Source organism: Cucurbita pepo, chromosome 10 (genome assembly GCF_057944985.1).
Source record: "Cucurbita pepo subsp. pepo isolate OVF chromosome 10, ASM5794498v1, whole genome shotgun sequence".
In the NCBI taxonomy this organism is placed as follows: Eukaryota; Viridiplantae; Streptophyta; class Magnoliopsida; order Cucurbitales; family Cucurbitaceae; genus Cucurbita; species Cucurbita pepo.
In genome coordinates, this window is record NC_141807.1 from 5,084,660 (window position 1) to 5,108,775 (window position 24,116).

Sequence of the window (24,116 nt, forward strand, 5' to 3'; positions counted from 1 at the left end):
TTGGATTGTTAGGGCACCAACTCAAGTGCATCTCCACGACCTCATGAAAAAATGAGAGAAAAAATCAACTAAGACCCGAACATTAGGTGTACATGAGGTTCTAGGGATGCACTCGGAGTTGATTAAATGGGCCTCAATTAACTCACCATTATTATGATTATAAATAGGGTTAATTAAGAAAGGGAAGAACTTGTTGATGTTGGGTATTAAAAACTACTAATCTTTGTATTTACTTCAAAGAAAATGGGGGAAGAATTGCAGGTGTTTGGTAGCCATGTGAGTCCCTTTAGTCGGCGAGTGGAGTTGGCTCTCCAACTCAAAGCCATACCATACCAATATATTGAGGAAGACATACCCAAAAAGAGCCATTTGCTTCTCAAATACAACCCACTTTACAAGAAGGTGCCCGTCCTCGTCCACAATGGAATACCCCTTGTAGAGTCTCTTATCATCCTCGAATATATCGATGAAAATTGGAAAACTAACCCTATATTGCCCCAACATCCTCGTGAAAGAGCTCGAGCAAGGTTTCTCGCCAAGTATATCGATGACAAGGTAACATAATTTGGATCCTATCATTTTGACTCTCGAAAACACAATGAAATGAATAATTAAAGTGGAAAGAAACCAAATTGTTTTTTTTTTTTTTTTTTTTTTTTTTTTTTTTTTTTTTTTTTACTATTCACGACAAGAAATGTTTCGTTTTCGTTTTTTGGGCTTCTCTTTAAGGTTTTAATATGTGTCAGTGAGAGGTTTCCACATCTTATTCCTGACGAAGCCATTTTAAAATTTTGAGGAGAAGTCTAGAAGAGAAAGTTCAAATAGGACACTATCTGCTAGTGTAAGCTTGGGCTGTTACAAATGGTATTAGAGCCAGCTACCGGATCGTGTGCCAGCGAGAACGTTGGGCCCCAAGAGGTAGATTGTAAGATCCGACGTTGATTGAAGAGGAAAATAAAACATTCATTAAAATGCGTGGAAACATTTCCCAATGTTGAGCTAGAATTTCTCCCAAAACTTGTGTAAAGTTGGGTCTTTCATTCGAGCCCTCTTGAAGATGGGCACCTCGAGGCCAATGATACCCCACCCATGTGATCGAGACCTATAGACCCCACCCTTCGTATGGTTACAGGTCCGGTCCTTGTTGAAGCGTAGTAATTAGTAGATGATCAAAGACCTAAGATAAAAAAAGTAGCAAGTTCATATACTGACCTTAGTGATATATCGGTGAATGAGAAGGATTAATAACTTCTTTTATGTAAAACCTAAATGAGTTACAAATCAAACTTATTGACTCATAGTTCACACTTTTGATTTTGTTGGTTAAGGTGTTTCGTTCGTGGATCAAAGCCGCTAGAAGCGGAAGAGAAGGGAGAGAGAAGGCTGTAGAGGAAGCATGCAAAGCATTGGAACCACTTGAAAATGAGCTTAAAAGCAACAAGTTCTTCGGAGGAGACAGCATTGGGTTGGTGGACATCGTTGGCATCTTCGTAGGCTACTGGATTCCTGTCATGCAACAGGCTCTCGGGTTTCAGATTCTGACCACCCACAGGTTTCCAAAGCTAACCAAATGGAGCCAAGAGCTTTTGAAGCATAGCGTTGTGAACCAGGCTCTGCCTCCAAAACATGATCTTTCTTCTTATATTCAAGCTCGTTATCCACACAACCTCGGCTCTAAGCTGTGAGGGCCTAGCTGATGGTTCGATTTGTTGGGATATGGAGTCTAATGCATGGTAGAAATATATTTGGAAGATATTTAGTAAAGATTAGGTAAATATATATTTGGAAGATATTGATAGAGATATATTTGAAAGATATTTAGTAAAAATCTAATAGAAATGTATATGGTTGATATTTGATAAAGATTTGATACAGATACATTTGTTAGATTATAAGTTTTAATCTTAGAAAGTTATATTTAGTAAATTGAAACCATATATATATCCAATAGTTAGTACTCTCATAATGCACTTTCTTCGTTCTCTATATTCTATCTTGTTGTACATATTGAAGTCATCAATAATAAAACCTTTAGCAAATATTCATCCTTGTATTTTCTCTCTCTTGTTCTTTGTGTTCATCTTGATCGAGTGTGTGCGTTGTTGAGCGATCCTAACATTTGGTATCAGAGCTAACAACTGTATTGATTCTAACAACTGGTATCAGAGCGAGACGAGATTCACCACGATCTGTAAAGATGGAAATTTCAAAGATTGGAATTGAAAAGTTTGATGGATCCGATTTCAGTTTCTGGAATATGCAGATGGAAGATTATCTGTACCAGAAAGATCTTCACGAACCCCTGTTGGGGGTAAAGCCGGATAGTATGACCATGGAGCAATGGAAGCTCAAGGATCGTCAGGCTTAGGGTTGATCCGATTGACGTTGTCCAGAAATGTGGCGTTCAACATCATCAAGGAGAAGACAACGTCAGATCTGTTGAAGGCATCGTCGAATATGTACGAGAAACCGTCGGCTATGAATAAGGTGTATTTGATGCGGAGGCTGTTTAATCTACAAATGTCTGAAGGTGGATCTGTTGCTGGTCATATAAACGAATTCAATATGATTACAAGTCAACTGAGTTCGGTGGAAATTAATTTCGAGGATGAAATTAAAGCATTGATTTTGATGTCATCTTTATCCGAGTTGTGGGATACTGTTGTTGCCGCGATCAGCAGTTCACGAGGATCTGATAAACTGAAGTTCGATGAAATTCGAGATGTAGTTCGTAGCAAAAGTATTTGCAAACGGAAAATCGGAGATTCATCAAACAATGCTCTCAGTGTTGATCGAAGGGGAAAAAGTAAATCAAAGGGCCCAAACAATGGGCGATCAAAATCAAGGAACCGAGGAAAATTTCCAAACAAACTAAACGTAAAGTGCTGGAGTTGTGGAAAAAAATGTCACTTTCACACAGATTGTACAAAGAGGAAGCAGAATTACAAATTAGAGGATGACGATTCTATATATTCATCAAAAGACATTGGGGATGCTCTAATCCTCAGTGTGGACAGCCCGATTGAATCTTGGATTTTTTATTCAGGTACATCTTTTCATTCGTCTCCAAATAAAGAGTTATTTCAAAATTTCAAGTCTGGAAGTTTCGAGAAGGTGTATCTTGCCAACAACAAAGATTTGAAGATCGAAGAAAAATGGGATGTCTGCATAAAAACTGCGGCAGGAAATCAATGGACCTTAAAGAATGTCAGATATATTCCTAGTCTCAAGAAGAACCTGATCTCTATAGGTCAGTCGGTTATGCAACAAAGTTTGGTAAGAGTTCGTGGAAGATTGTGAAGGGTGCTATGGTGGTAGCATGTGGCACAAAATCTAGAACTTTATACACCACTGCATGGTGTATGAACAGAGCTGATGTTGCTGAAAGTGCTTCAAATTCAAGTATATGTCACAATAAACTTGGATATATGAGCGTTAAAGGGATGAAGATGTCGGCTACGGAAGGAGTTTTGGAAGGTCTGAAATCTGTTGATATGAGTCCTTGTGAGAACTGCGTTATGAGCAAACAGAAACGAGTTAGCTTCACAAAGACTACCAGAGAATTGAAGAAAAGTATCGGGACAATGAAGCAAGTGGGAGTTGAGGTTGAGTTACAGAACAATTCACAGAATGATGTTACAGCAGATACTCAAGAAACTCCTGAGACTATTGCTGAGGAACCAGATGTGAAGCAAGTGGGAGTTGAGGTTGAGTTGCTGAAAGATTCACCTAGTGATGTTGTAGTTGATACTCAAGAAACTCCTGAGACTGTTGCTGAAGAACCAAAAGAGGAGCAAGTGACACCTGAGCAGGTGTTGAAAAGATCATCCAAAGTCATCAGAGTAGATAGGTGTATGTACCTTCTTTACACTATCAGTTGGTGACTGACGAAGGGGAACGAAAGCTCCTTGACGAGGCCCTACAGTTGGAGGATACAACCAAGTGGGAGCAAACTATGGATGATGGGATGTCTAGGCTTCAGAAATGCATTGCTCTTTCATCTGCTGAGGCTGAGTATGTGGCATCAGCTGAAGCTGGAAAGGAGATGATATGGATGATAGACTATCTAGAAGAATTAGGCAAGAAGCAGCGCGAGAAGATTCTTCAGGTAGATAGTTAGAGTGTCATGCAGTTGGCGAGGAACCCGGTCTATCATTCAAAGAAAAAACACAGAAGGCGATACCATTTCACTCGGAGGTTAGTAGAAGATGGTGATGTGTTTGGAGAGGGTGCAAAGAATCCAACAAACATTTTATATTGATGTTGGAACATTGAGGTTGTGCAAAACCTCAAGTGGTATGGTATTGATAATGAAATTGTTGATTGACTTTATCGGTCTAAAAGTGGAAGATTGTTGGGGTTGACTGGATCAATCTCCAATTGGGAGATTGCTGGAGTTCACTGGATCAATTGACAAGTGAGAGAGTAACTCATGACGGTAGAAATATATTTGGAAGATATTTCGTAAAGATGTTGGAGATGGGTGGAGTGGACTGGATCCATTTACAACTGAGAGATTGTTGGGATATGTAACTGAAGTTATATTTGGAAGATATTCAGTAAAGGTTATATATTTGGAAGATATTTGGTGAGATGAGATATATATATAGTAGATATTTGGTTAAGATTTGACAGAGATATATCGTTAATCTTTTAAACCTATATTTAGTAAATTGAAATCATTCTCCGTTCCTATGTTGTTGTATGTAAGTCATCAATAAACTTTTAGCCAATATTCTTCCTTGTATTTTCTCTCTCCTATTCTTTAGTTCATCTTGATCGAGTGTGCCCGTTGCAATTGGTATCAGAGCTAACAACTGATATCGATCCCAACACAATTATTCTATTCATTGAATCAGAGAATTGATGAAAAAATTAGCCAACCAAAAAGTTACCTAAATTGGGTGTCTTTTGGAATATTCAAAGTGTAAGGGAAAAGAAAGAAAACAATTAGTATCCGAGCTAACGACCGTTATTGATACTATCATGATTATTGTATTCACTCCATCAGAGAATTGATGAATGACAAAGACAGAGTGTTCTAGAGATGAATGGATAACCTTTAAAAATTGGCCAACCAAAAAGTTGCCTAAATTGGGTGTCTTTTAGAATATTCATAGTGTAAGAGAAAGGAAGGAAACTTTATTAGTGTTAGATGAACACGACTCTTATGGTATGATATTGTCTACTTTGAACATAAGCTCTCATGTCTTTGCTTCTCAAAAGCTTAATTGCAATTGAGATAATATTTCTCATAGGCTCTCATGTCTTTGCTTCTCAAGAGCTTAATTGCAATTGAGATAATATTTCTCATAGGCTCTCATGTCTTTACTTCTCAAAAGCTTTCTCATTTATAAATTCATGATCGACTCACTTCATATAAATTCATGAACCACTCCTCCCTTCCTAATAATCATGGACAATCCTAGAAACTAATTAAAATCCTTATTTGGAAGTCCCAATGAGATAAGAATAAATATTAATTGTATTGAATCAGATCGCAGTTCATCATCCATTTTCATGGAGCTGTCTCATACCCATCATGTCCTCCTTTTTCCCTTTCCGGCCAAAGGCCACATCAAACCCTTCTTCTCTCTCGCCCAGCTCCTCTGCAACGCCGGTCTCCGTGTCACCTTCCTCAACACCGACCACCACCACTGTCGCATCCACGACCTCGACCGCCTCGCCGCCCAACTTCCCACGCTTCACTTCGACTCTGTTTCTGACGGCCTCCCGCCGGATGAACCCCGCGATGTTCCCGACAGGAAGCTCTGTGACTCCATTCGTCAAGTCACCAGCTCCCTCTTTCGAGAGCTTCTGGTCTCATACAATAATGGAACTTCTTCTGGCCGCCCGCCGATCACTTGTGTTATTACAGATGTCATGTTTCGTTTTCCGATTGATATAGCTGAAGAATTGGGTATCTCTGTTTTTACTTTCTCTACTTTCAGTGCCCGTTTCTTGTTCCTTATCTTCTGGATTCCCAAGCTCCTTGAAGATGGCCAGCTTCGATACCCAGGTAACTCGCATAACATTGGGTTTAATTTTTTTAATTGGATAATAAAATGGAAATTGGAGTTGAGACCCATTTCGTTTACTCTGTTTCCATCCGGCGATGCAGAGCAAGAACTCCATGGCGTTCCTGGGGCGGAAGGGCTTATAAGATGGAAAGATTTGCCTGGATTTTGGTCTGTCGAAGATGTAGCCGATTGGGATCCAATGAACTTCGTGAACGAGACCTTAGCCACGTCTCGATCCTCTGGTTTAATTCTCAACACATTCGACGAACTCGAAGCTCCATTTCTGACGAGTCTTTCCAAGATATACAAAAAAATTTACAGCCTTGGACCCATTAACTCTCTGTTGAAGAACATCCAGTCCCAACCCCAGTACAACCTTTGGAAAGAAGATCACAGTTGCATGGCGTGGCTCGACTCCCAGCCACGAAAATCCGTCGTGTTCGTCAGCTTCGGGAGCGTGGTGAAGTTAACAAGCCGGCAGTTGATGGAGTTTTGGAATGGATTGGTGAACAGTGGAAAGCCATTTCTGTTGGTGTTGAGATCAGATGTAATTGAGGCAGGGGAAGAAGTGGTGAGAGAAATCATGGAGAGGAAGGCAGAAGGGAGATGGGTGATTGTGAGTTGGGCTCCACAAGAGGAGGTCTTGGCCCACGACGCCGTTGGTGGGTTCTTGACGCATTCTGGGTGGAACTCCACCTTGGAGAGCTTAGCTGCTGGTGTTCCTATGATCTCTTGGCCCCAAATCGGAGACCAAACCAGTAACTCTACCTGGGTGTCTAGGGTCTGGAGAATTGGGCTTCAATTGGAGGATGGATTCGACAGCTCCACCATCGAGACCATGGTTCGGTCTGTAATGGATCAGAAAATGGAGAAGACGGTTGCAGAGTTAGCCGAACGAGCCAAGAACAGAGCAAGTAAAAACGGGACGTCTTATCGACATTTTCAAACTTTAATTCAGGACATCACAAACATAAATGAAACACACATCTAAGTAATAAACTCAGCTCCAGATTTATGAAATTTTCAAACTCCATATTTATGAAATTTTCAAACTTTTAGTTATTACGTTGAAGGACAGTAGTAGATACATATCTAAAGAAAAAGTAGTAATTTATTTAACAAATTTAGTTAGTACATAGTAGGAGGAGGTGAAAGCAATTTCATCCACAGAAATTCCAACCAACTACGGGAAGCAATGAAATCCCGTCCTATAAAATTATATCCCTTTCCAATCATTCAAATCACTCCTCTCAATTTCACTTCAATTTTTGTTGTCACCAACAACTGGTATCAGACCGATCTTGCAGCAGCAAGAATGGCAGCAGAAAAACAAGTTGAGAGCTATGTTCAGCCCGCCATCCCGAGGTTTGATGGTCACTATGATCATTGGGCGATGTTGATGGAAAATTTTCTCAGATCAAAGGAGTTTTTTTGTATGGTGGAGACGGGTTATGAAACAGCAACTGTTGGCAGCATTGAAGTTGAAGGACCTGAAGGTCAAGAACTATTTATTTCAGTCCATTGATAGGACTATCTTGGAAACAATGCTTCAGAAGAAGACATCCAAGGAAATTTGGGATTCTATGAGGAAGAAGTATAAAGGCTCAACGAGAGTAAAGCGTGCTCAACTGCAGTTAGAAGAGACTTTGAAATTCTCCAAATGCAAAATGGAGAAACGGTGAATGATTAGATTGACAAGGTTATGAGTCTTGCAAGTAAGATGAGGATGCATGGTGATTCAATCACGGATGTTGCGGTCGTAGAAAAGATTTTGCGATCACTAAGTTCGATTACATTGTATGTTCTATCGAAGAAGCAAACAATGTCAAAGAGAGGCAAATAGATGAACTCCAAAGCTCCCTGTTAGTACATGAACAAAGACTCAATCGTACAAGTGCAATAAAGGAGATGACAACCTTAAAGATATCCACACCAGGTGAAACTTCAAGCCCTAGAGGTAGAGGGCAACGAAGAGGCAGAGGTCGTGGGAGAGGCAGTCGAGAAAATGGAGATGTTGGCAGGTCAGCAGATCTAGTCAGAAACGATTATGACAACAAAGGCAAGAGACACTTTGACAAGTCTAAGGTGGAATGCTATAGATGTGGACGCCTTGAACATTACAAAAATGAATGTTATACCAGGCTCCAAAAGGAGAAAAGAGATCAATCCAATTTTGTGGAGAGAAGAGAAGAAGAAACATTGTTAATGTCATTCCATGCTATGAAGGTTGCAGATCAAGGTGTATGGGTCGTAAACTCTGGCAGCAACCATATGACAGGTTATAAGGAATTCTTCTCAACTCTGGATAAAAATTTTCATACTACGGTTTCTCTCGGCAACAATTCAACTATCGAAGTGATGGGGAAAGGAACCGTAGATATCAAGACTAGAAATGGCTTTGTAGAGTCTATTTCTAATGTATTCTACATTCCTGATCTGAAGGTCAACTTACTTAGTATCGGTCAGGTACAAGAAAAGAGGTATGTGATCACATTCCAAAATGATGAGTGTGAGATTTATGACTCCAAAAGAGGATCGATTGCTAAGATGAAGATGACCACCAACCGTCTATATCCGTTGACGTTAAATATCGTTGCCAAAAGTTTGATGGTGAAGAAAGAAGTTACCACCTGATTTTGGCATTTTAGGTATGGTCATCTACACTTTAAAGGATTAAAGACTTTGTCTTCAAAGAGTATGGTAACTGGGTTGCCAGATATTACTCCTCCAACAGAAATTTGCGAGAGCTGTGTAGTAGCAAAACATGAAAGAAATTCTTTTCCATCCGGAAAATCAAGAAGAGCTCAAGCAATTTTGGAGTTGATTCATTCAGACATATGTGGTCCCATCTCTCCAGCATCAAATGGTGACAAGAAATATTTCATGACCCTCATCGATGATTTTAATCGAAAAACATGGACTTATTTCTTGCACGCCAAATCAGAAGCCTTTGATTGCTTCAAAAAAATTTGTGCTACTATGAAGACGGAAACTGGAAGAAGAGTCAAGGCTTTAAGAACTGACAGAGGTGGAGAGTTCTGCTCGAACGAGTTTATTAAATTTTGTGAAGAGAAGGGCACAAGGAGGCTGTTAACAACAGCATATACACCACAACAAAATGGTGTGGCCGAAAGGAAAAATAGGATCATTCTCAACATGGTTCGAAGTTTACTAAATAAAGGAGAAGTCCCGAAGGAATTCTGGCCAGAAGCTGTTGTGTGGTCTGTTCACATTCTCAACCGGAGCCCTACTTTTTCTGTTAGAGATATGACTCCACAAGAAGCATGGAGTGGAAGAAAACCTGCAGTAGACCACTTTATAATCTTTGGGTGCATAGCATATGCACACATTCCTGATGAGAAAAGGAAGAAACTTGAGGACAAGAGTTTGAAGTGTGTGTTCCTTGGAGTAAGCGAGACTTCTAAGGCGTACAAGCTCTATGATCCTTTGACAAAGAAGGTGGTGATAAGTCGTGATGTAAACTTTGACGAAAAGAAGACTTGGACATGGGAAGAAAAGATCACTGTGAATCAGCAGATTCCTGTAGATCTGGAAGAAGAACAAACTGAAGCCCCTATTCAGCCTCACTATGAGCATGGAGAGAGCTCATCACAAGCTCAACAAGAAGAACCAGTAGAAGAAGATCATGATCATAATCAAAGAAATCCAAGAACAAGAAAGAGACCAAATTGGATGGTTGATTATGAGATGGACTATGAATCAAGTGATAGTACTTATTTTGCATTCTTTATGGATAGTGATCCAATTGTCTATGAAGAAGCGGTAAAGGAGAAGAAATGGAAGGAAGCTATGGACAATGAAATCAAATCCATAGAGAAGGACAAGACTTGGGAGCTCACTGATCTTCCTAGAGGGCAGAAAACAATCGGAGTAAAATGAGTTTTCAAAACCAAGTTGAATGAAAACGGTGAGGTGGATAAGTACAAGGCACGACTCGTTGCAAAAGGATACAAGAAGAAGTATGGAGTTGCTTATAAGGAGGTATTTGCACCAGTGGCACGTCAAGATACTATCAGGCTTATAATTTCTATTGCAGCACAGAAATCTTGGCCTATTTATACAAGTTGAAGAAAGCTTTGTACAGTTTGAAGCAAGCTCCGAGGGCATGGTACAGTCACATTGATTCTCATTTTGAAAAGATGGGATTCACTAAATGCCCGTATGAACATACATTGTATGTGAAAACTGAAAAGTGAGGTAACATTCTCATTATTTGCTTATATGTTGATGATTTAATATTTATCGGCAATAATGAAGAAATGTTTGAATTTTTTAAAAAGAGCATGACGAAGGAATTTGAAATGACAGATCTTGGTTTGATGAGATATTTTCTTTGAGTAGAAATTACTCAAACTCTCGCAATTAACTTTATCTGTCAGAAGAAATATGTTCAAGAATTACTTGAAAGATTTAAATTGGATGAGTGCACATTTGGAACTCCATCAGAATTGAGTTTGAAGTTGCATAAGGATATTAAAGAGCGAGAGGTTGATAATAAGTACTTCAAACAAATTGTGGGAAGTTTGATGTACTTAACTTCAACAAGACTGTATGTACCTTCTTTACACTGTCGGTTGGTGACCGATGAAGGGGAACGAAAGCCCTTTGATGTAGGCCCTACAGTTGGAGGATACAACCAAGTGGGAGCAAGCTACGGATGATGGGATGTCTAGACTTCATAAATGCGTTGCTGTTTCATCTGCTGAGGCTGAGTATGTGGCATTGGCTGAAGCTGAGTACGTGGCAATGGATGATGCTGGAAAGGAAATTATATGGATGACAAACTATCTAGAAGAATTAGGCAAGAAGCAGCACGAGAAGATTCTTCAGGTAGATAGTTAGATTGTCATGCAGTTGGCGAGGAACCCGATCTATCATTCAAAGACAAAACACAAGAGGCGATACCATTTCACTCAGAGGTTAGTGGAAGATGATGATGTGTTTTGAGAAGATAGAAGTGCAAAGAATCCAACAAACATTTTGTGTTAATGTTGAAACATTAATGTTGATAATGAAATTCTTGTTTGACTGGATCTGGATGAATCTCCAATGGAAAGATTACTGGGTTGACTGGATCAGTCTCCAAGTGGAGAGGGTTGACTGGATCAGTCTCCCCGTAAGAGATTATTGAGATATGGAGTTAAATGTGTAGATAGAGATATATGATATGGAGTTAAATGTGTAGATAGAGATATATTTGAAAGATATTTAGTAAAGATGTGGAAGATATATTTGGAAAGTGATCTAATATAGATATATATGGTAGATATTGGATAAAAATTTGACAGAAATATATTTGTTAGATTATATATGGTAGGTTTAAATCTTTGGAAGCTATATTATATAAATTGAAACTATATATAACCATTAGACAGTGCTCTCAAAATGTTTTTTTTTCTTTTTTCTCATTTTCGGTATTCTTATGATGTTGTACATACCTGAAGTCATCCATAATAAAACCATTAGTCAATACTCTTCTTTCTATTTTCTCGTGTTCATAGTGTGTGCGTTGTTGAGCGATCCTAACAATTAGTATGAACGCTAACAGCTAACAACTAGTATTCTATGTTAACATGATTATTAAATTCAATGTATGAGAGAATTGATGAAACCCTTCTTAGAACTAACGAAAATCCTTCAAAACTACAGCCAATTGCACGCACTTCGGTAAGCCGAATGCAACTCCACAAAAGCCATTTTCTTTATAAGTCCCAATAAGTACTAATTGTATTGATTCATATCGCAGTTCATCATCCATTTCCATGGAGCTTTCTCATACCCATCATGTCCTCCTTTTTCCCTTTCCGGCCAAAGGCCACATCAAACCCTTCTTCTCTCTCGCCCAGCTCCTCTGCAACGCCGGTCTCCGTGTCACCTTCCTCAACACCGACCACCACCACCGTCGCATCCACGACCTCGACCGCCTCGCCGCCCAACTTCCCACGCTTCACTTCGACTCTGTTTCTGACGGCCTCCCGCCGGATGAACCCCGCAATGTTTTCGATGGGAAGCTCTATGAATCCATTCGTCAAGTCACCAGCTCCCTGTTTCGAGACCTTCTGGTCTCCTACAATAATGGAACTTCTTCTGGCCGCCCGCCGATCACTTGTGTTATTACAGATTGCATGTTTCGTTTTCCGATTGATATAGCTGAAGAATTGGGTATCCCTGTTTTTACTTTCTCTACTTTCAGTGCCCGTTTCTTGTTCCTGTTCTTCTGGATTCCCAAGCTCCTTGAAGATGGCCAGCTTCGATACCCAGGTAACTCGCATAACATTGGGTTTAATTTTTTTAATTGGATAATAAAATGGAAATTGGAGTTGAGACCCATTTCGTTTACTCTGTTTCCATCCGGCGATGCAGAGCAAGAGCTCCATGGCGTTCCTGGGGCGGAAGGGCTTATAAGATGCAAAGATTTGCCGGGATTTTTGTCAGACGAAGATGTAGCGCATTGGAAACCAATGAACTTCGTGAACCAGATCTTAGCCACGTCTCGATCCTCTGGTTTAATTCTCAACACATTCGACGAACTCGAAGCTCCATTTCTGACGAGTCTTTCCAAGATATACAAAAAAATTTACAGCCTTGGACCCATTAACTCTCTGTTGAAGAACATCCAGCCCCTGTTAGAATTGGTCAATCCATTAGAATAGCTTGAAGTTAGTCATGCCATAAGAATAGGCTTACTTCGTTAGTTTCCTATGAAATCGGATCTATTAGTTAATCTTTTGCCAATATAAATAGAATATGTCCTCAATAGTGTGAGGTATAGTTTTGCATAAACTTGATATGGTATCAGAGCAGAAATAAGATCCACGAGATCCATAGCCTCTGCTGTTAGACATGTCAATCCCAATCAACACAATGTCTTCTCCGTCGATCAGTCAGGTGATTAGTGTTAAGCTTACACAAGAAAATTATCTACTGTGGTCTACCCAAATCCTTCCCTACTTGCGTAGCCAAAACCTTGTTGGTTTTGTGGATGGATCCATGCCTGCACCAAGCCAGACGATCGCCGTTGAACCAAGTGAAGAAACAGGGAATCGCAAAATTATCATCAACCCTGAGTTCACAGTCTGGTACCCCCAGGACCAGCTGGTACTCAGCCTCATCAACTCATCAGTCACTGAGGAGGTTCTCAGCACGATGGTTGGAATCACCACTGCACGAGAAGCCTGGATTACGCTGGAGCGACAATTTGCTTCCACATCTCGAGCAAGAGCAATGCAGATCCGTATGGAACTCTCTACTATCCAGAAAAAGGACATGACAATTGCTGACTACTTTCGTAAAGTAAAACATCTTGGTGATACACTTGCTGCCATTGGCAAGCGAATAGAGGATGAAGAACTCATCGCCTACATGCTGCAAGGACTTGGTCCAGATTATGATCCTCTAGTCACAAGCATTACAACCAGAACAGATGTATACACTGTCAGCGACGTGTATGCTCACATGCTGAGCTATGAGATGCGGCACTTGCGTAAGGGTACATTTGAGCAACTTTCATCTGCTAACAATGTCAATAGGATATCCATTCGTGGAGGTGCCAATGGAGGTCGAGGTAGTCGCGGTCGTAGTCGTCAGTTAAATAGTGGTCATGGACAATCAAGGCGTACTGTGAACAATCCTGGACGTCAACCATCAAAGACACAAAGCAGCTCAGGCATTGTCTGTCAGATTTGTGGTAAGCCCAATCACGATGCTTTGCAATGCTGGCACAGATTTGATCAGGCATATCAAGCCGAAAATAATCTCAAACAAGCAGCTTTGGCAACAAGTGGATACACTAGTGACACAAACTGGTATGTTGACACTGGAGCCACAGATCATATCACCAATGACCTAGAGAGGCTTACCACCAGAGAACGCTACACTGGCACCGACCAAATTCAGGTTGCAAATGGCGCAGGTTTGTCTATCTCTCATATTGGGAATTCATTAATTTCTGGTTCATCTCTTGTTCTGAAACATATCCTATATGTTCCTAAAATCAATAAGCACCTAATTTCAGTACAAAGACTAGCATCTGATAATAATGCTGTTGTAGAATTTCACCCAAACTATTTTTTGGTTAAGGACCGAGTCACGAAGAAACTCCTGCTCCACGGTAGATGTAAGAATGGCCTATACGTTCTACCGCATAATTTCAGTCAAGCCTTGCTGACAGCCAAACTTTCGAAAGAACAATGGCACAGAAGGCTAGGGCACCCTGCATCTCCAATTACCATTAGAATTCTACAAGATAATAATTTAGCTATAGATACTAATATTCCCTCTTCCTCAATTTGTAATGCTTGTCAATTAGGGAAAGCACATCAATTGCCATTTGGTTCTTCTCAGCATGTATCTACAGCACCCCTTCAATTAATTCACACTGATGTATGGGGTCCATCCATTGCGTCAGTAAATAATTCCAAATATTATGTTTCCTTTGTTGATGATTTTAGTCGTTATGTTTGGATTTACTTTCTGAGATGCAAATCTGATGTTGAGTCTGTGTTCCTTCAATTTCAAAAACATGTTGAAACTATGCTAAATACCAAAATTCGCTCCGTCCAATCAGATTGGGGGGGTGAATACCATCGGTTACACAATTATTTCAAATCCACAGGCATTGAACATCATATCTCCTGTCCTCACACACACCAGCAGAATGGGTTAGTCGAAAGAAAACACAGACACATTGTAGAAACTGGCCTTGCTTTACTCGCTCAAGCCAACATGCCTCTATCCTACTGGGATGAAGCTTTCAACACAGCTTGCTTTCTTATAAATAGAATGCCCAGCCGAACCATACAACAAGACACACCACTTCATAAATTGTTTGGTAAAAGTCCAGACTACTCCATGCTTAGGGTGTTTGGCTGTGCTTGCTGGCCTAATTTAAGGCCTTACAACAACAAGAAACTGAGTTTCAGAACTACTAGATGTATATTCTTGGGTTATAGTTCTTCTCATAAGGGATATAAATGCTTAAATAGAAGTACAGGACGTATTTACATCTCTAGAGACGTGGTTTTCGATGAAAATGTTTTTCCTTTTGAAGAATCTAAGCCACCAAACAAAACCACAAATCCACATCATCCTGTTCTACTTCCAGCCTTAGCCAAACTTGCTAGTTTTTACACTGAAAATGCTCTTACAGATATTGAACCAGTTGTTAGTAATTCCCATATGAATGATGGTCAAACTGATAATATTGCTAGTGACAACTTGTCTGGTGTCAGCTTATCTTCTGCAGATAATACAAGAAGTTCAGAGGAAATTGCAGAATATGAAGCTGAGAGCAGTTCGATCAATGCTCAAAACCAAACTCATGAACATGTGTCTGATCAACCAACTGAAGCAGCTAGTCAACATCCAATGCGAACAAGGTTGAGAAATAACATTGTACAAGCTAAACAATTCACTGATGGAACTATCAGATATTCAGAAACCTCAAGAAAATTCGCAAGCGCTGTAACTATCACAACTCCGATCATAGAGACTGCTACTGAACCTCGAAACCTGCAGGAAGCCATGCAACATCCAAGATGGAGAGGAGCAATGAATGATGAGCTCTCAGCGCTAAAACGAAATGCCACTTGGGATCTAGTTCCACCCAAACCTGGAATAAATCTCATTGATAGTAAATGGGTGTATAAAGTGAAAAGAAAAGCAGATGGGTCAGTTGAAAGATTAAAAGCAAGATTAGTTGCCAAAGGATTCAAGCAAAGATTTGGTGTTGATTACACTGATACTTTTAGCCCTGTGATCAAACCGTCAACAATCAGGGTCATTCTTTCGCTAGCAGTAACCAAGGGCTGGAATATGAGACAAGTTGATATCCAAAATGCATTTTTGCATGGAATTCTGAAAGAGGAAGTGTACATGCGACAACCACCAGGATTTCAAGACTCAGCCAAACCAAAGAATTACATATGCAAGCTCAAGAAAGCCCTTTATGGCCTGAAACAAGCCCCAAAAGCTTGGCATTCAAGGTTGACTGGAAAACTTATTGAGTTAGGCTTCAAGGCTTCAGTAGCTGATTCATCTCTTTTTATTCTCAAAAACAGAGAGATAACTATCTATATGCTCATCTATGTTGATGATATAATTATTGTGAGCTCCTCTGATCAAGCAACCGAAAGGTTGATTCAGAAATTGAAAATAGATTTTGCAGTAAAAGATTTGGGTGATCTTGAGTATTTTCTGGGTATTGAAGTCAAGAAAACACGAGATGGTATCATACTGTCACAGAGACGATATGCCTTAGATTTGTTGAAAAGAGTAAACATGGAAAAATGCAAACCTATGTCTACACCAATGGGTTCTGCTGAAAAATTATTCAGAGAACAAGGAATACCCTTATCAGCTGAAGAACAATTCAAATACAGAAGTACAGTGGGAGCACTACAATATTTGACAATGACTAGGCCTGATTTGGCATTTGCTGTCAATAAAGTGTGTCAATATCTTCATACACCTACTGATGCTCATTGGGGTGCTGTGAAGAGAATTCTTCGTTATGTTAAAGGCACACTAGCATTAGGAGTGAAAATTCAGAAATCAACCATGATGTTGTCGGGGTTTTCTGATGCTGATTGGGCTGGTTGTCCCGATGATCGACGTTCAACTAGCGGCTTTGCTGTATTTCTTGGAGCAAATCTAATCTCATGGAGTTCCAGAAAACAGGCTACAGTGTCAAGATCAAGCACCGAAGCAGAATACAAGGCCATTGCGAATCTTACTGCAGAAATGATTTGGATCAAGTCATTACTGAAGGAACTGGGCGTGTATCAATCAAAGGCTCCTCGCCTCTGGTGTGACAACCTCGGAGCTACATATTTAACTTCAAATCCAGTATTTCATGCTAGAACGAAACATATTGAAGTTGATTTTCATTTTGTTCGAGAACAAGTAGCACGTAAAGCAATGGAAGTTCGGTTCATTTCATCAAGTGATCAAGTAGCTGATATCCTGACAAAACCACTGTCTAAAACTCCTTTTACTACACATTGTAACAATCTCAACATGTACAAGACTTGTTGGGATTGAAGGGGACTGTTAGAATTGGTCAATCCATTAGAATAGCTTGAAGTTAGTCATGCCATAAGAATAGGCTTACTTCGTTAGTTTCCTATGAAATCGGATCTATTAGTTAATCTTTTGCCAATATAAATAGAATATGTCCTCAATAGTGTGAGGTATAGTTTTGCATAAACTTGATAGCCCCAACCCCAGTATAACCTTTGGAAAGAAGATCACAGTTGCATGGCGTGGCTCGACTCCCAGCCACGAAAATCCGTCGTGTTCGTCAGCTTCGGGAGCGTGGTGAAGTTAACAAGCCGGCAGTTGATGGAGTTTTGGAATGGATTGGTGAACAGTGGAAAGCCATTTCTGTTGGTGTTGAGATCAGATGTAATTGAGGCAGGGGAAGAAGTGGTGAGAGAAATCATGGAGAGGAAGGCAGAAGGGAGATGGGTGATTGTGAGTTGGGCTCCACAAGAGGAGGTCTTGGCCCACGACGCCGTTGGTGGGTTCTTGACGCATTCTGGGTGGAACTCCACCTTGGAGAGCTTAGCTGCTGGTGTTCCTATGATCTCTTGGCCCCAAATCGGAGATCAAACCAGTAACTCTACATGGGTCTCTAAGGTCTGGGAAATTGGGCTTCAATTGGAGGATGGATTCGACAGCTCCACCATCGAGACCATGGTTCGGTCTATAATGGATCAGAAAATGGAGAAGACGGTTGCAGAGTTAGCCGAACGAGCCAAGAACAGGGCAAGTAAAAACGGGACGTCTTATCGAAATTTTCAAACTTTAATTCAGGACATCACAAACATAAATGAAACACACATCTAAGTAATAAACTCAGCTCCAGATTTATGAAATTTTCAAACTTTTACATATTTATTCAAGTCCATTCATTACATATCAACCAAACACCGCCACCCACCGGTGATCAGCTCCATTCTATCTCTTCACCCGGAGATTTCAACCGATTTTACCGCCGGCTTCTTCTCCGGCACCTTCGGAACGGTGACAGTCAGAACCCCATTCTCCATCGCCGCCTTGACCTCCTCCACTTTAGCATTCTGCGGCAGTCTGAATCTCCTCAGGAACTTCCCTTTGCCTCTTTCAACGCGATGCCACTTCTCGTTCTTCTCCTCCTTTTCAACGCCTCTCTCGCCGCTGATTTGAAGCACGCCGCCGTCCTCCACCTCCACTTTGACTTCCTCCTTCTTCAGCCCCGGCAGATCGGCCTTGAAAATGTGGGCCTCTGGGGTCTCTTTCCAATCGACCTGCGTGTTGGCGAATGAGGAGGCTTCGCTGGCGGTGGTGGGTGCCCATATGTCTGACAAGAAGGGGTCGAAGAGGCTCCTGGTGCCGAATACACTTGGAATCAAAGACATTTTGGGTTGGATTTGAATGACGAGTGGCTTATTAGATGAAATTTCTGTTGGTGTGGCGTGTGATGGGGGATTGAGGGTTTTATAAGGGGTGAGATTGGTAATAAGGAGTGTCGGGGATGTTCTTGTTGGATTTCGATAATCGGCAGGGAAATCACGAGAGGATATTGTCGACAGGTTGTTGGAAGAAAGATAAAATGCGTAAAAATAAGAGAGAGAAAAGGACTGAAACTTTGACTGCTATTCAAAATCCGGTTGTAAAATCTTGTAAACAGATTTCCTATTTAAATACAACCTATCCTAAAAATGGGGGGAGAGTGGCCAACTGAATCTGTGCCACTTCCTAGAAAAATGACGTCTAAGAATTAGCTAATCCATTCGACGTGTTTGTCAAATGGTCAAACGGAAATTAAATGTAAACGTGTGAATCTAAATAAGGAAAAAACAAAGGTTTTATCTAACAATCTCCTCCTAAAACCTGTGTTATATGTGACTTATTTCGTCTCGTTTGAACTCCGTTTTGAGCCCTATGGCTAGGTGTCCCTAGCGGCATGTCCTCCAGACTCCACGTCTTGTTCGGCCGCCTCTTCTTCGAGTTGGCGCGCCGCCAGTCCAGGTGGTTCACCTCTCCCTAATAGGTCTTCCATCTTCCGGTACCTGGCCGAGAGGTTGACCGGTTGCTCGGTGTCCCTGGCGGCATGTCCTCCAGACTCCACGTCTTGTTCGGCCGCCTCTTCTTCGAGTTGGCGCGCCGCCAGTCCAGGTGGTTCACCTCTTCCTAATAGGTCTTCTATCTTCCGGTACCTGGCCGAGAAGTTGACTGGTTGCTCTATCTCTAGCTTTAGGATGTAAAGGCAGTTTGTCGTGCACCGAACTTGCGTGAGCAACCGTCGTCGATCATCGCGGATCCTAAGTAGCCCGCGTTTGATGGAAATGTGGCAGCCGGCCTTATCGAGTTGACCCAGGCTCACAATATTAGCCTTGAGTCTCGGGATGAAGTAGACGCCGGTCAGCTTGTGATGATTGCCTCCCTTGCCGACAAATAGGATGGTGCCGTGCCCTTCGATTTCGACGACGGAGCCATCGCCGAATTTCACCGTCCCGCGAATCCCCGAGTCAAGCTCGGAAAACGCAGACTTGGCCCCGGTCATATGGTTTGTTGCCCCCGTGTCGAGGACCCATCGCCGGTGCTCTTGCTGCTCGCCTCTTTCACCGATTTGAGCGAGCACTCGCTCCTCCTTTAGTCGAATTGGCTCCCCAGGTGCATTTGTTATGCACAGTTGGAGCTCTTCCTCGGGTTCGACGTTCATCGGAGCAGTTATGCCATCGTCGATTACCTCTGTGGATTTGGGGAGCTCTTCCTCGGGTTCGACGTTCACCGGAGCAGTTATGCCGTCGTCGATTACCTCTGTGGATTTGGGGAGCTCTTCCTGGGGTTCGACGTTCACCGGAGCAGTTATGCCGTCGTCGATTACCTCTGTGGATTTGGGGAGCTCTTCCTCGGGTTCGAGGTCAGGTAGAACTGATGCAGTCACCATGAAAAGGGTCGGCTCATCCTCCTCGGATTGAGCCACATGGGCCTTTTCGGCCGTCTCCTTGTTCCTGAGCTTGCTCCAGCAATTCTTGCTCAGGTGACCTCTCTTCCCACAGTACGAGCACTGGATTGGCCCGTCATCAGTCGACTCCTCCTTCTTTTGATCCGCCTCTTTCCCGTGCATGCGCCGGCGAGATTTCCACGGCTTCTTACCGCCTTTGCGGCTGGAGGGCCCATTGCTCTCGCCGGTGTCGTCACGGAGCTTTAGGCGTGCAAGCCATTCCTCCTCAGTGAGGAGTAGACGACCCTCCTTGTCGACAGCTGAAATGCTATTTTTCTTCCGCTGCTCGACGTTACGCAGTCTTCCGGTCACCTCTTCCACCGTTAGGTCATTCACGTCAAGCAATGTCTCGATTGAAATTGCAACTTGCTCGAGGTGATCGGGGACGACCTGCAGCATCTTCTTCACGATTTCTGCCTCGCTGATGCTGCCACCGAGTGTGGTGATGCTGTTGGCGAGCCCCGTGATTCGCATTGAAAAATCATCGACGGATTCGCCGTCCTTAAAGCGGATCTCCGAGAGCTCCTTCCGCAGCTGCTCAATGTTGGATTCCCGCACTCGCTGTACACCGACCCGACGGGATTTAATTCCTTCCCACGCCGATTGCGCGGTGCGCTTGGTGGAGAGAGATGCCAGCATCTCTGGGGGCACAGATCGTAATATGGCGGCAAACGCCAGTCGATCCTCCCGGTACTCGATTGTTTCTCCTTCCTCTGGCTCGACAGCGTGCCATAACCCATGCGCCTGTAGGTTGACGCGCATCAACAAGGCCCACTCGTTGTAGTTGGACCTTGTCAACATCGGGTACTGAACGACGGCGGTCGTTGTCTCCCTGATCACTCGCTCAACGACACCTCGACGCCCGTCATCACGGCGTCGACCTCTTCGTGGCGGTGATGGAGATGCCGGCACTTGACGGCGGCGTGGAGGAGTGAGCGAGTTTGCTCGGGATGGAGATGGACCCCATGATGTGCTTATTTTCGCCCTTTGCATTTTCTTCTACTCGAACCTGAGACCTGTGTGTTGTTAGGTCGACACTCTGACCACTTGAGCTATTCAACTTGATTGTTGATAGATTGGCTCTTCTGTGATGGTATACTACCGATCGCTTCAACGAGGCTCTGATACCACTTGTTGGATTTCGATAATCGGCAGGGAAATCACGAGAGGATATTGTCGACAGGTTGTTGGAAGAAAGATAAAATGCGTAAAAATAAGAGAGAGAAAAGGACTGAAACTTTGACTGCTATTCAAAATCCGGTTGTAAAATCTTGTAAACAGATTTCCTATTTAAATACAACCTATCCTAAAAATGGGGGGAGAGTGGCCAACTGAATCTGTGCCACTTCCTAGAAAAATGACGTCTAAGAATTAGCTAATCCATTCGACGTGTTTGTCAAATGGTCAAACGGAAATTAAATGTAAACGTGTGAATCTAAATAAGGAAAAAACAAAGGTTTTATCTAACAGTTCTTTAGAGTTCTTTAATGGGTAATTGCTGGCAGTGTTCTTCATCCTTCCACTGCCTTCTCCTACCTTCTTCCCCTGCATGGCCATGGCTTCGAACCCAGCATCATCGGGGAGCTTCTCGCGACTTCCTTCGCAATGGAGGCAGCCCAGCTGCTTGGAGTTTGGGCTGTCCGCACCAGCCCAGCCCGTTAACCTTTTCCAAATTGGACCTAATTGATCGAGCTTATATGGAAACCTCCTCTGAAAACATGTCAATATCTATGAGTTTTGTTGAGTCAAGACATCTAGGATAGAAAACGAATGTCTTTTAAAACCACACCGCCCAAACCAATGATGTTTTCTATTACATGGAAGTAGGTATAGAAGTCTTGAGTTCGATTCACAGGTTGTCAGACCTACCTCGACATCTCATTCACGAACACCCTAGAATCCTAACATAGACCCCGAGGATGTTTCAAATGAGGCTAATATAAATAGAGGAACCAACACCATCCAAGATATGCAATTCTACTGTGTTCAACTCGACACCACTTCGGCCAACTATGAACTTAAGTATTGGAGCGTGTTAGGCATAGCACCACACAAACAAATAAGATTAGTGTGATTTAAAGAGCTAGAAAGAAACGAGCGTGTAAATAAAAATGTAACAGCCCTGCCCTGAAAGACGATTTCCCTTTCGAGTTTCCCCTTAAGGTTTTAAAACGCGTCTGCTAAAAAAAGTTTTCACAACCTTATAATAAGGAATGCTTCCGTTCCCTTCTCCAACTGATATGAGATCTCACAATCCACCCTGTTGGGGGCCTAACGTCCTTCCTGGCATACCACCTAGTGACGGACTCTAATACCATTTGTAACTGTCCAAGCCAGTAGATATTGTCCTTTTTATGTTTTCCGTTCTAGGCTTTCTCTAAATATTTTAAAAACTCAGTTTATCTGTTAGTAATAAGTTTCCACACTCTTACAAGGAATACTTAGTTCTCATCTTCAACCAATATGGAATATCACAAAAGCCGAAAGAAAGTTGAGAACCGGACAAACTCTACACAACAAAACAAAAGAAACCCCATCAATCTTTGGGCGGACAACCTAATGACTTAAAGTTAACTTTTAGCTAATCACAACGTTAAACTGCTGCTAATTAAACGTCGCCAGTTTGGCTGAGCCCTGTCTCTCATCTCCATTGTTATATATATATACACTAAGCAGCCAAATCCCATCTCCTCTCTCAGGTTGAGAACGTTGAGAAATGGAATCTATGCCCATGTCTCCTCCAGCCATGGATGGCAGAGATACTCCAATGATGCAGATGAGCTTCTACTGGGGCAAAGAGGCAGTGGTTCTCTTTTCAGGGTGGCCTAAACAGAGTGTTGGCATGTACATACTGGCCTTCTTCTTCATCTTCCTGCTGGCCTTCGCCATCGAGTTCTTGAGCCACACGCAGCCAACCAAGCTTCCCAAGAGCCCTGTTGCCAGCGCCTCCATTCAGGCCCTCGTCTATGCTTTCAGGACAGGGTTGGCTTATCTGGTCATGTTGGCTGTTATGTCCTTCAACGTTGGGATGTTTATAGCGGCTGTGGCAGGGCATAGTCTTGGATATTTTGTTCTCAAACTTCGTGCTCTTACTGCTGGAAAGAGGAGTGATTGTAATGAAGTTTGAGTGATTGTAGTGTTCTTGAAATGCTTGTTTTCATTCATTTCCTTTATGCTGATTGTATAATCAATCAATATGTGAAATGAAACTTTGGTTAATACTAAGTTGGTTGATATTAATCTGAAAATGAACAACTTTTTCAAGTTGGCGTAGAGCACCACTTGATTGGGAAAAGGTTAAGGCATCTACCTAGCATTGTTCATTTTGGATGAGATGCAAAAATTCAAAAGCCCAAGTCTACAGCGACAACACCAACAAAAAGATACCAAAAATTAGAAAAGATAAATTATTTGAGTGTCATCAACAGTCCAAGTCCGCCAACCCCACTACTAGCGGTATTATCCTTTTTTTAGCTTTTCCTTCTAAGCTTTAAGGCAGGTTTTGTAACGCCTCAGATCCACAGCTAGCAGATATTGTCTTCTTTGGGCTTTCCATATTGTCCTCTTTCGCCTTTCCCTTTCTGACTTCCACGTACTTCCACGTAAGACTTTAAAATGCGTCTATTAGGGGAAGGTTTCCACATCCTTATAAAGTGGGGTTTGTTCTCATCCTCAACTAATGTGGGTCTATTAGGGGAAGGTTTCCACATCCTTATAAAGGTTGGTTTGTTCTCCTCCTCAACTAATGTGGGACATCACAATCCACCCCCTTTCGGAGCCCAGCGTCCTCGCAGGCACTCTTTCCTTCCTCCAATCGATGTGGGACTGCCCCCAAATCCACCCCCCTTTGGTGCCCAGCGTCCTTACTGGCACACCGCCTCGTGTCTACCCCCTTCGGAGAACAGCGAGAAGGCTGGCACATTGTCCGATGTCTGACTCTGATACCATTTGTAACGCCCCAGATCCACCGCTAGCAAATATTGTCCTCTTTGGGATTCCCCTCAAAGCTTTAAAACGCGTCTGCTAGGGGAAGGTTTCCACATCCTTATAAATGGTGGTTTGTTCTCCTTCCCAACCAATATGGG

At 42.2% G+C, this 24,116-nt stretch overlaps 5 protein-coding genes, 1 non-coding gene and 1 pseudogene across 6 annotated transcripts; 5 read left to right on the forward strand and 2 right to left on the reverse strand.

Moving 5' to 3' along the window:
• The first annotated feature begins 243 nt into the window (after nt 1–243).
• Nucleotides 244–1,932, forward strand: LOC111804510 (putative glutathione S-transferase). Its single transcript, XM_023689341.2, has 2 exons — nt 244–555; nt 1,329–1,932. Exons 1-2 carry the CDS (start codon nt 244–246, stop codon nt 1,683–1,685), a joined length of 669 nt encoding a protein of 222 aa, XP_023545109.2. The 3' UTR covers nt 1,686–1,932.
• Nucleotides 1,933–5,476: 3,544 nt separating this feature from the next.
• Nucleotides 5,477–7,063, forward strand: LOC147790485 (mogroside I-E synthase-like). Its single transcript, XM_087127471.1, has 2 exons — nt 5,477–6,019; nt 6,122–7,063. Exons 1-2 carry the CDS (start codon nt 5,521–5,523, stop codon nt 7,009–7,011), a joined length of 1,389 nt encoding a protein of 462 aa, XP_086983597.1. The 5' UTR covers nt 5,477–5,520; the 3' UTR covers nt 7,012–7,063.
• A 4,666-nt stretch (nt 7,064–11,729) lies between these two features.
• Nucleotides 11,730–17,888, forward strand: LOC111803114 (mogroside I-E synthase-like). The gene is made up of 3 exons (XM_087127477.1): nt 11,730–12,302; nt 12,405–12,676; nt 17,256–17,888. Exons 1-3 carry the CDS (start codon nt 11,804–11,806, stop codon nt 17,886–17,888), a joined length of 1,404 nt encoding a protein of 467 aa, XP_086983603.1. The 5' UTR covers nt 11,730–11,803.
• On the forward strand, nt 13,374–13,509 carry LOC111802784 (small nucleolar RNA Z247). The gene has a single exon (XR_002816318.1). It is a non-coding gene; the product is annotated as a small nucleolar RNA Z247 (small nucleolar RNA).
• On the reverse strand, nt 17,886–18,558 carry LOC111803115 (18.1 kDa class I heat shock protein-like). The gene has a single exon (XM_023687392.2). The coding sequence runs from the start codon at nt 18,437–18,439 to the stop codon at nt 18,008–18,010; it is 432 nt and encodes a 143-aa protein (XP_023543160.1). The 5' UTR covers nt 18,440–18,558; the 3' UTR covers nt 17,886–18,007.
• A 646-nt stretch (nt 18,559–19,204) lies between these two features.
• On the reverse strand, nt 19,205–21,024 carry LOC147790486 (uncharacterized). Its single transcript, XM_087127604.1, has 3 exons — nt 20,344–21,024; nt 19,464–19,674; nt 19,205–19,275 (listed from the first exon to the last, which is right to left on the reverse strand). Exons 1-3 carry the CDS (start codon nt 21,022–21,024, stop codon nt 19,205–19,207), a joined length of 963 nt encoding a protein of 320 aa, XP_086983730.1.
• Nucleotides 21,025–22,502: 1,478 nt separating this feature from the next.
• Nucleotides 22,503–23,295, forward strand: LOC111804452 (copper transporter 2 pseudogene; annotated as a pseudogene).
• The last annotated feature ends 821 nt before the right edge of the window (nt 23,296–24,116 follow it).

Coding starts and splice junctions, on each gene's coding strand:
- LOC111804510 (XM_023689341.2), top strand. CDS start 244: ATGGGGGAAGAATTGCAGGTGTTTGGTAGCCATGTGAGTCCCTTTAGT. Junction 556..1,328: donor CCAAGTATATCGATGACAAG/GTAACATAATTT, acceptor TTGTTGGTTAAG/GTGTTTCGTTCGTGGATCAA.
- LOC147790485 (XM_087127471.1), top strand. CDS start 5,521: ATGGAGCTGTCTCATACCCATCATGTCCTCCTTTTTCCCTTTCCGGCC. Junction 6,020..6,121: donor TGGCCAGCTTCGATACCCAG/GTAACTCGCATA, acceptor CCGGCGATGCAG/AGCAAGAACTCCATGGCGTT.
- LOC111803114 (XM_087127477.1), top strand. CDS start 11,804: ATGGAGCTTTCTCATACCCATCATGTCCTCCTTTTTCCCTTTCCGGCC. Junction 12,303..12,404: donor TGGCCAGCTTCGATACCCAG/GTAACTCGCATA, acceptor CCGGCGATGCAG/AGCAAGAGCTCCATGGCGTT. Junction 12,677..17,255: donor TCCAGCCCCTGTTAGAATTG/GTCAATCCATTA, acceptor TAAACTTGATAG/CCCCAACCCCAGTATAACCT.
- LOC111803115 (XM_023687392.2), bottom strand. CDS start 18,439: ATGTCTTTGATTCCAAGTGTATTCGGCACCAGGAGCCTCTTCGACCCC.
- LOC147790486 (XM_087127604.1), bottom strand. CDS start 21,024: ATGCAAAGGGCGAAAATAAGCACATCATGGGGTCCATCTCCATCCCGA. Junction 19,675..20,343: donor ATGACCTAACGGTGGAAGAG/GTGACCGGAAGA, acceptor ATTCGACTAAAG/GAGGAGCGAGTGCTCGCTCA. Junction 19,276..19,463: donor CCTATTTGTCGGCAAGGGAG/GCAATCATCACA, acceptor TACATCCTAAAG/CTAGAGATAGAGCAACCAGT.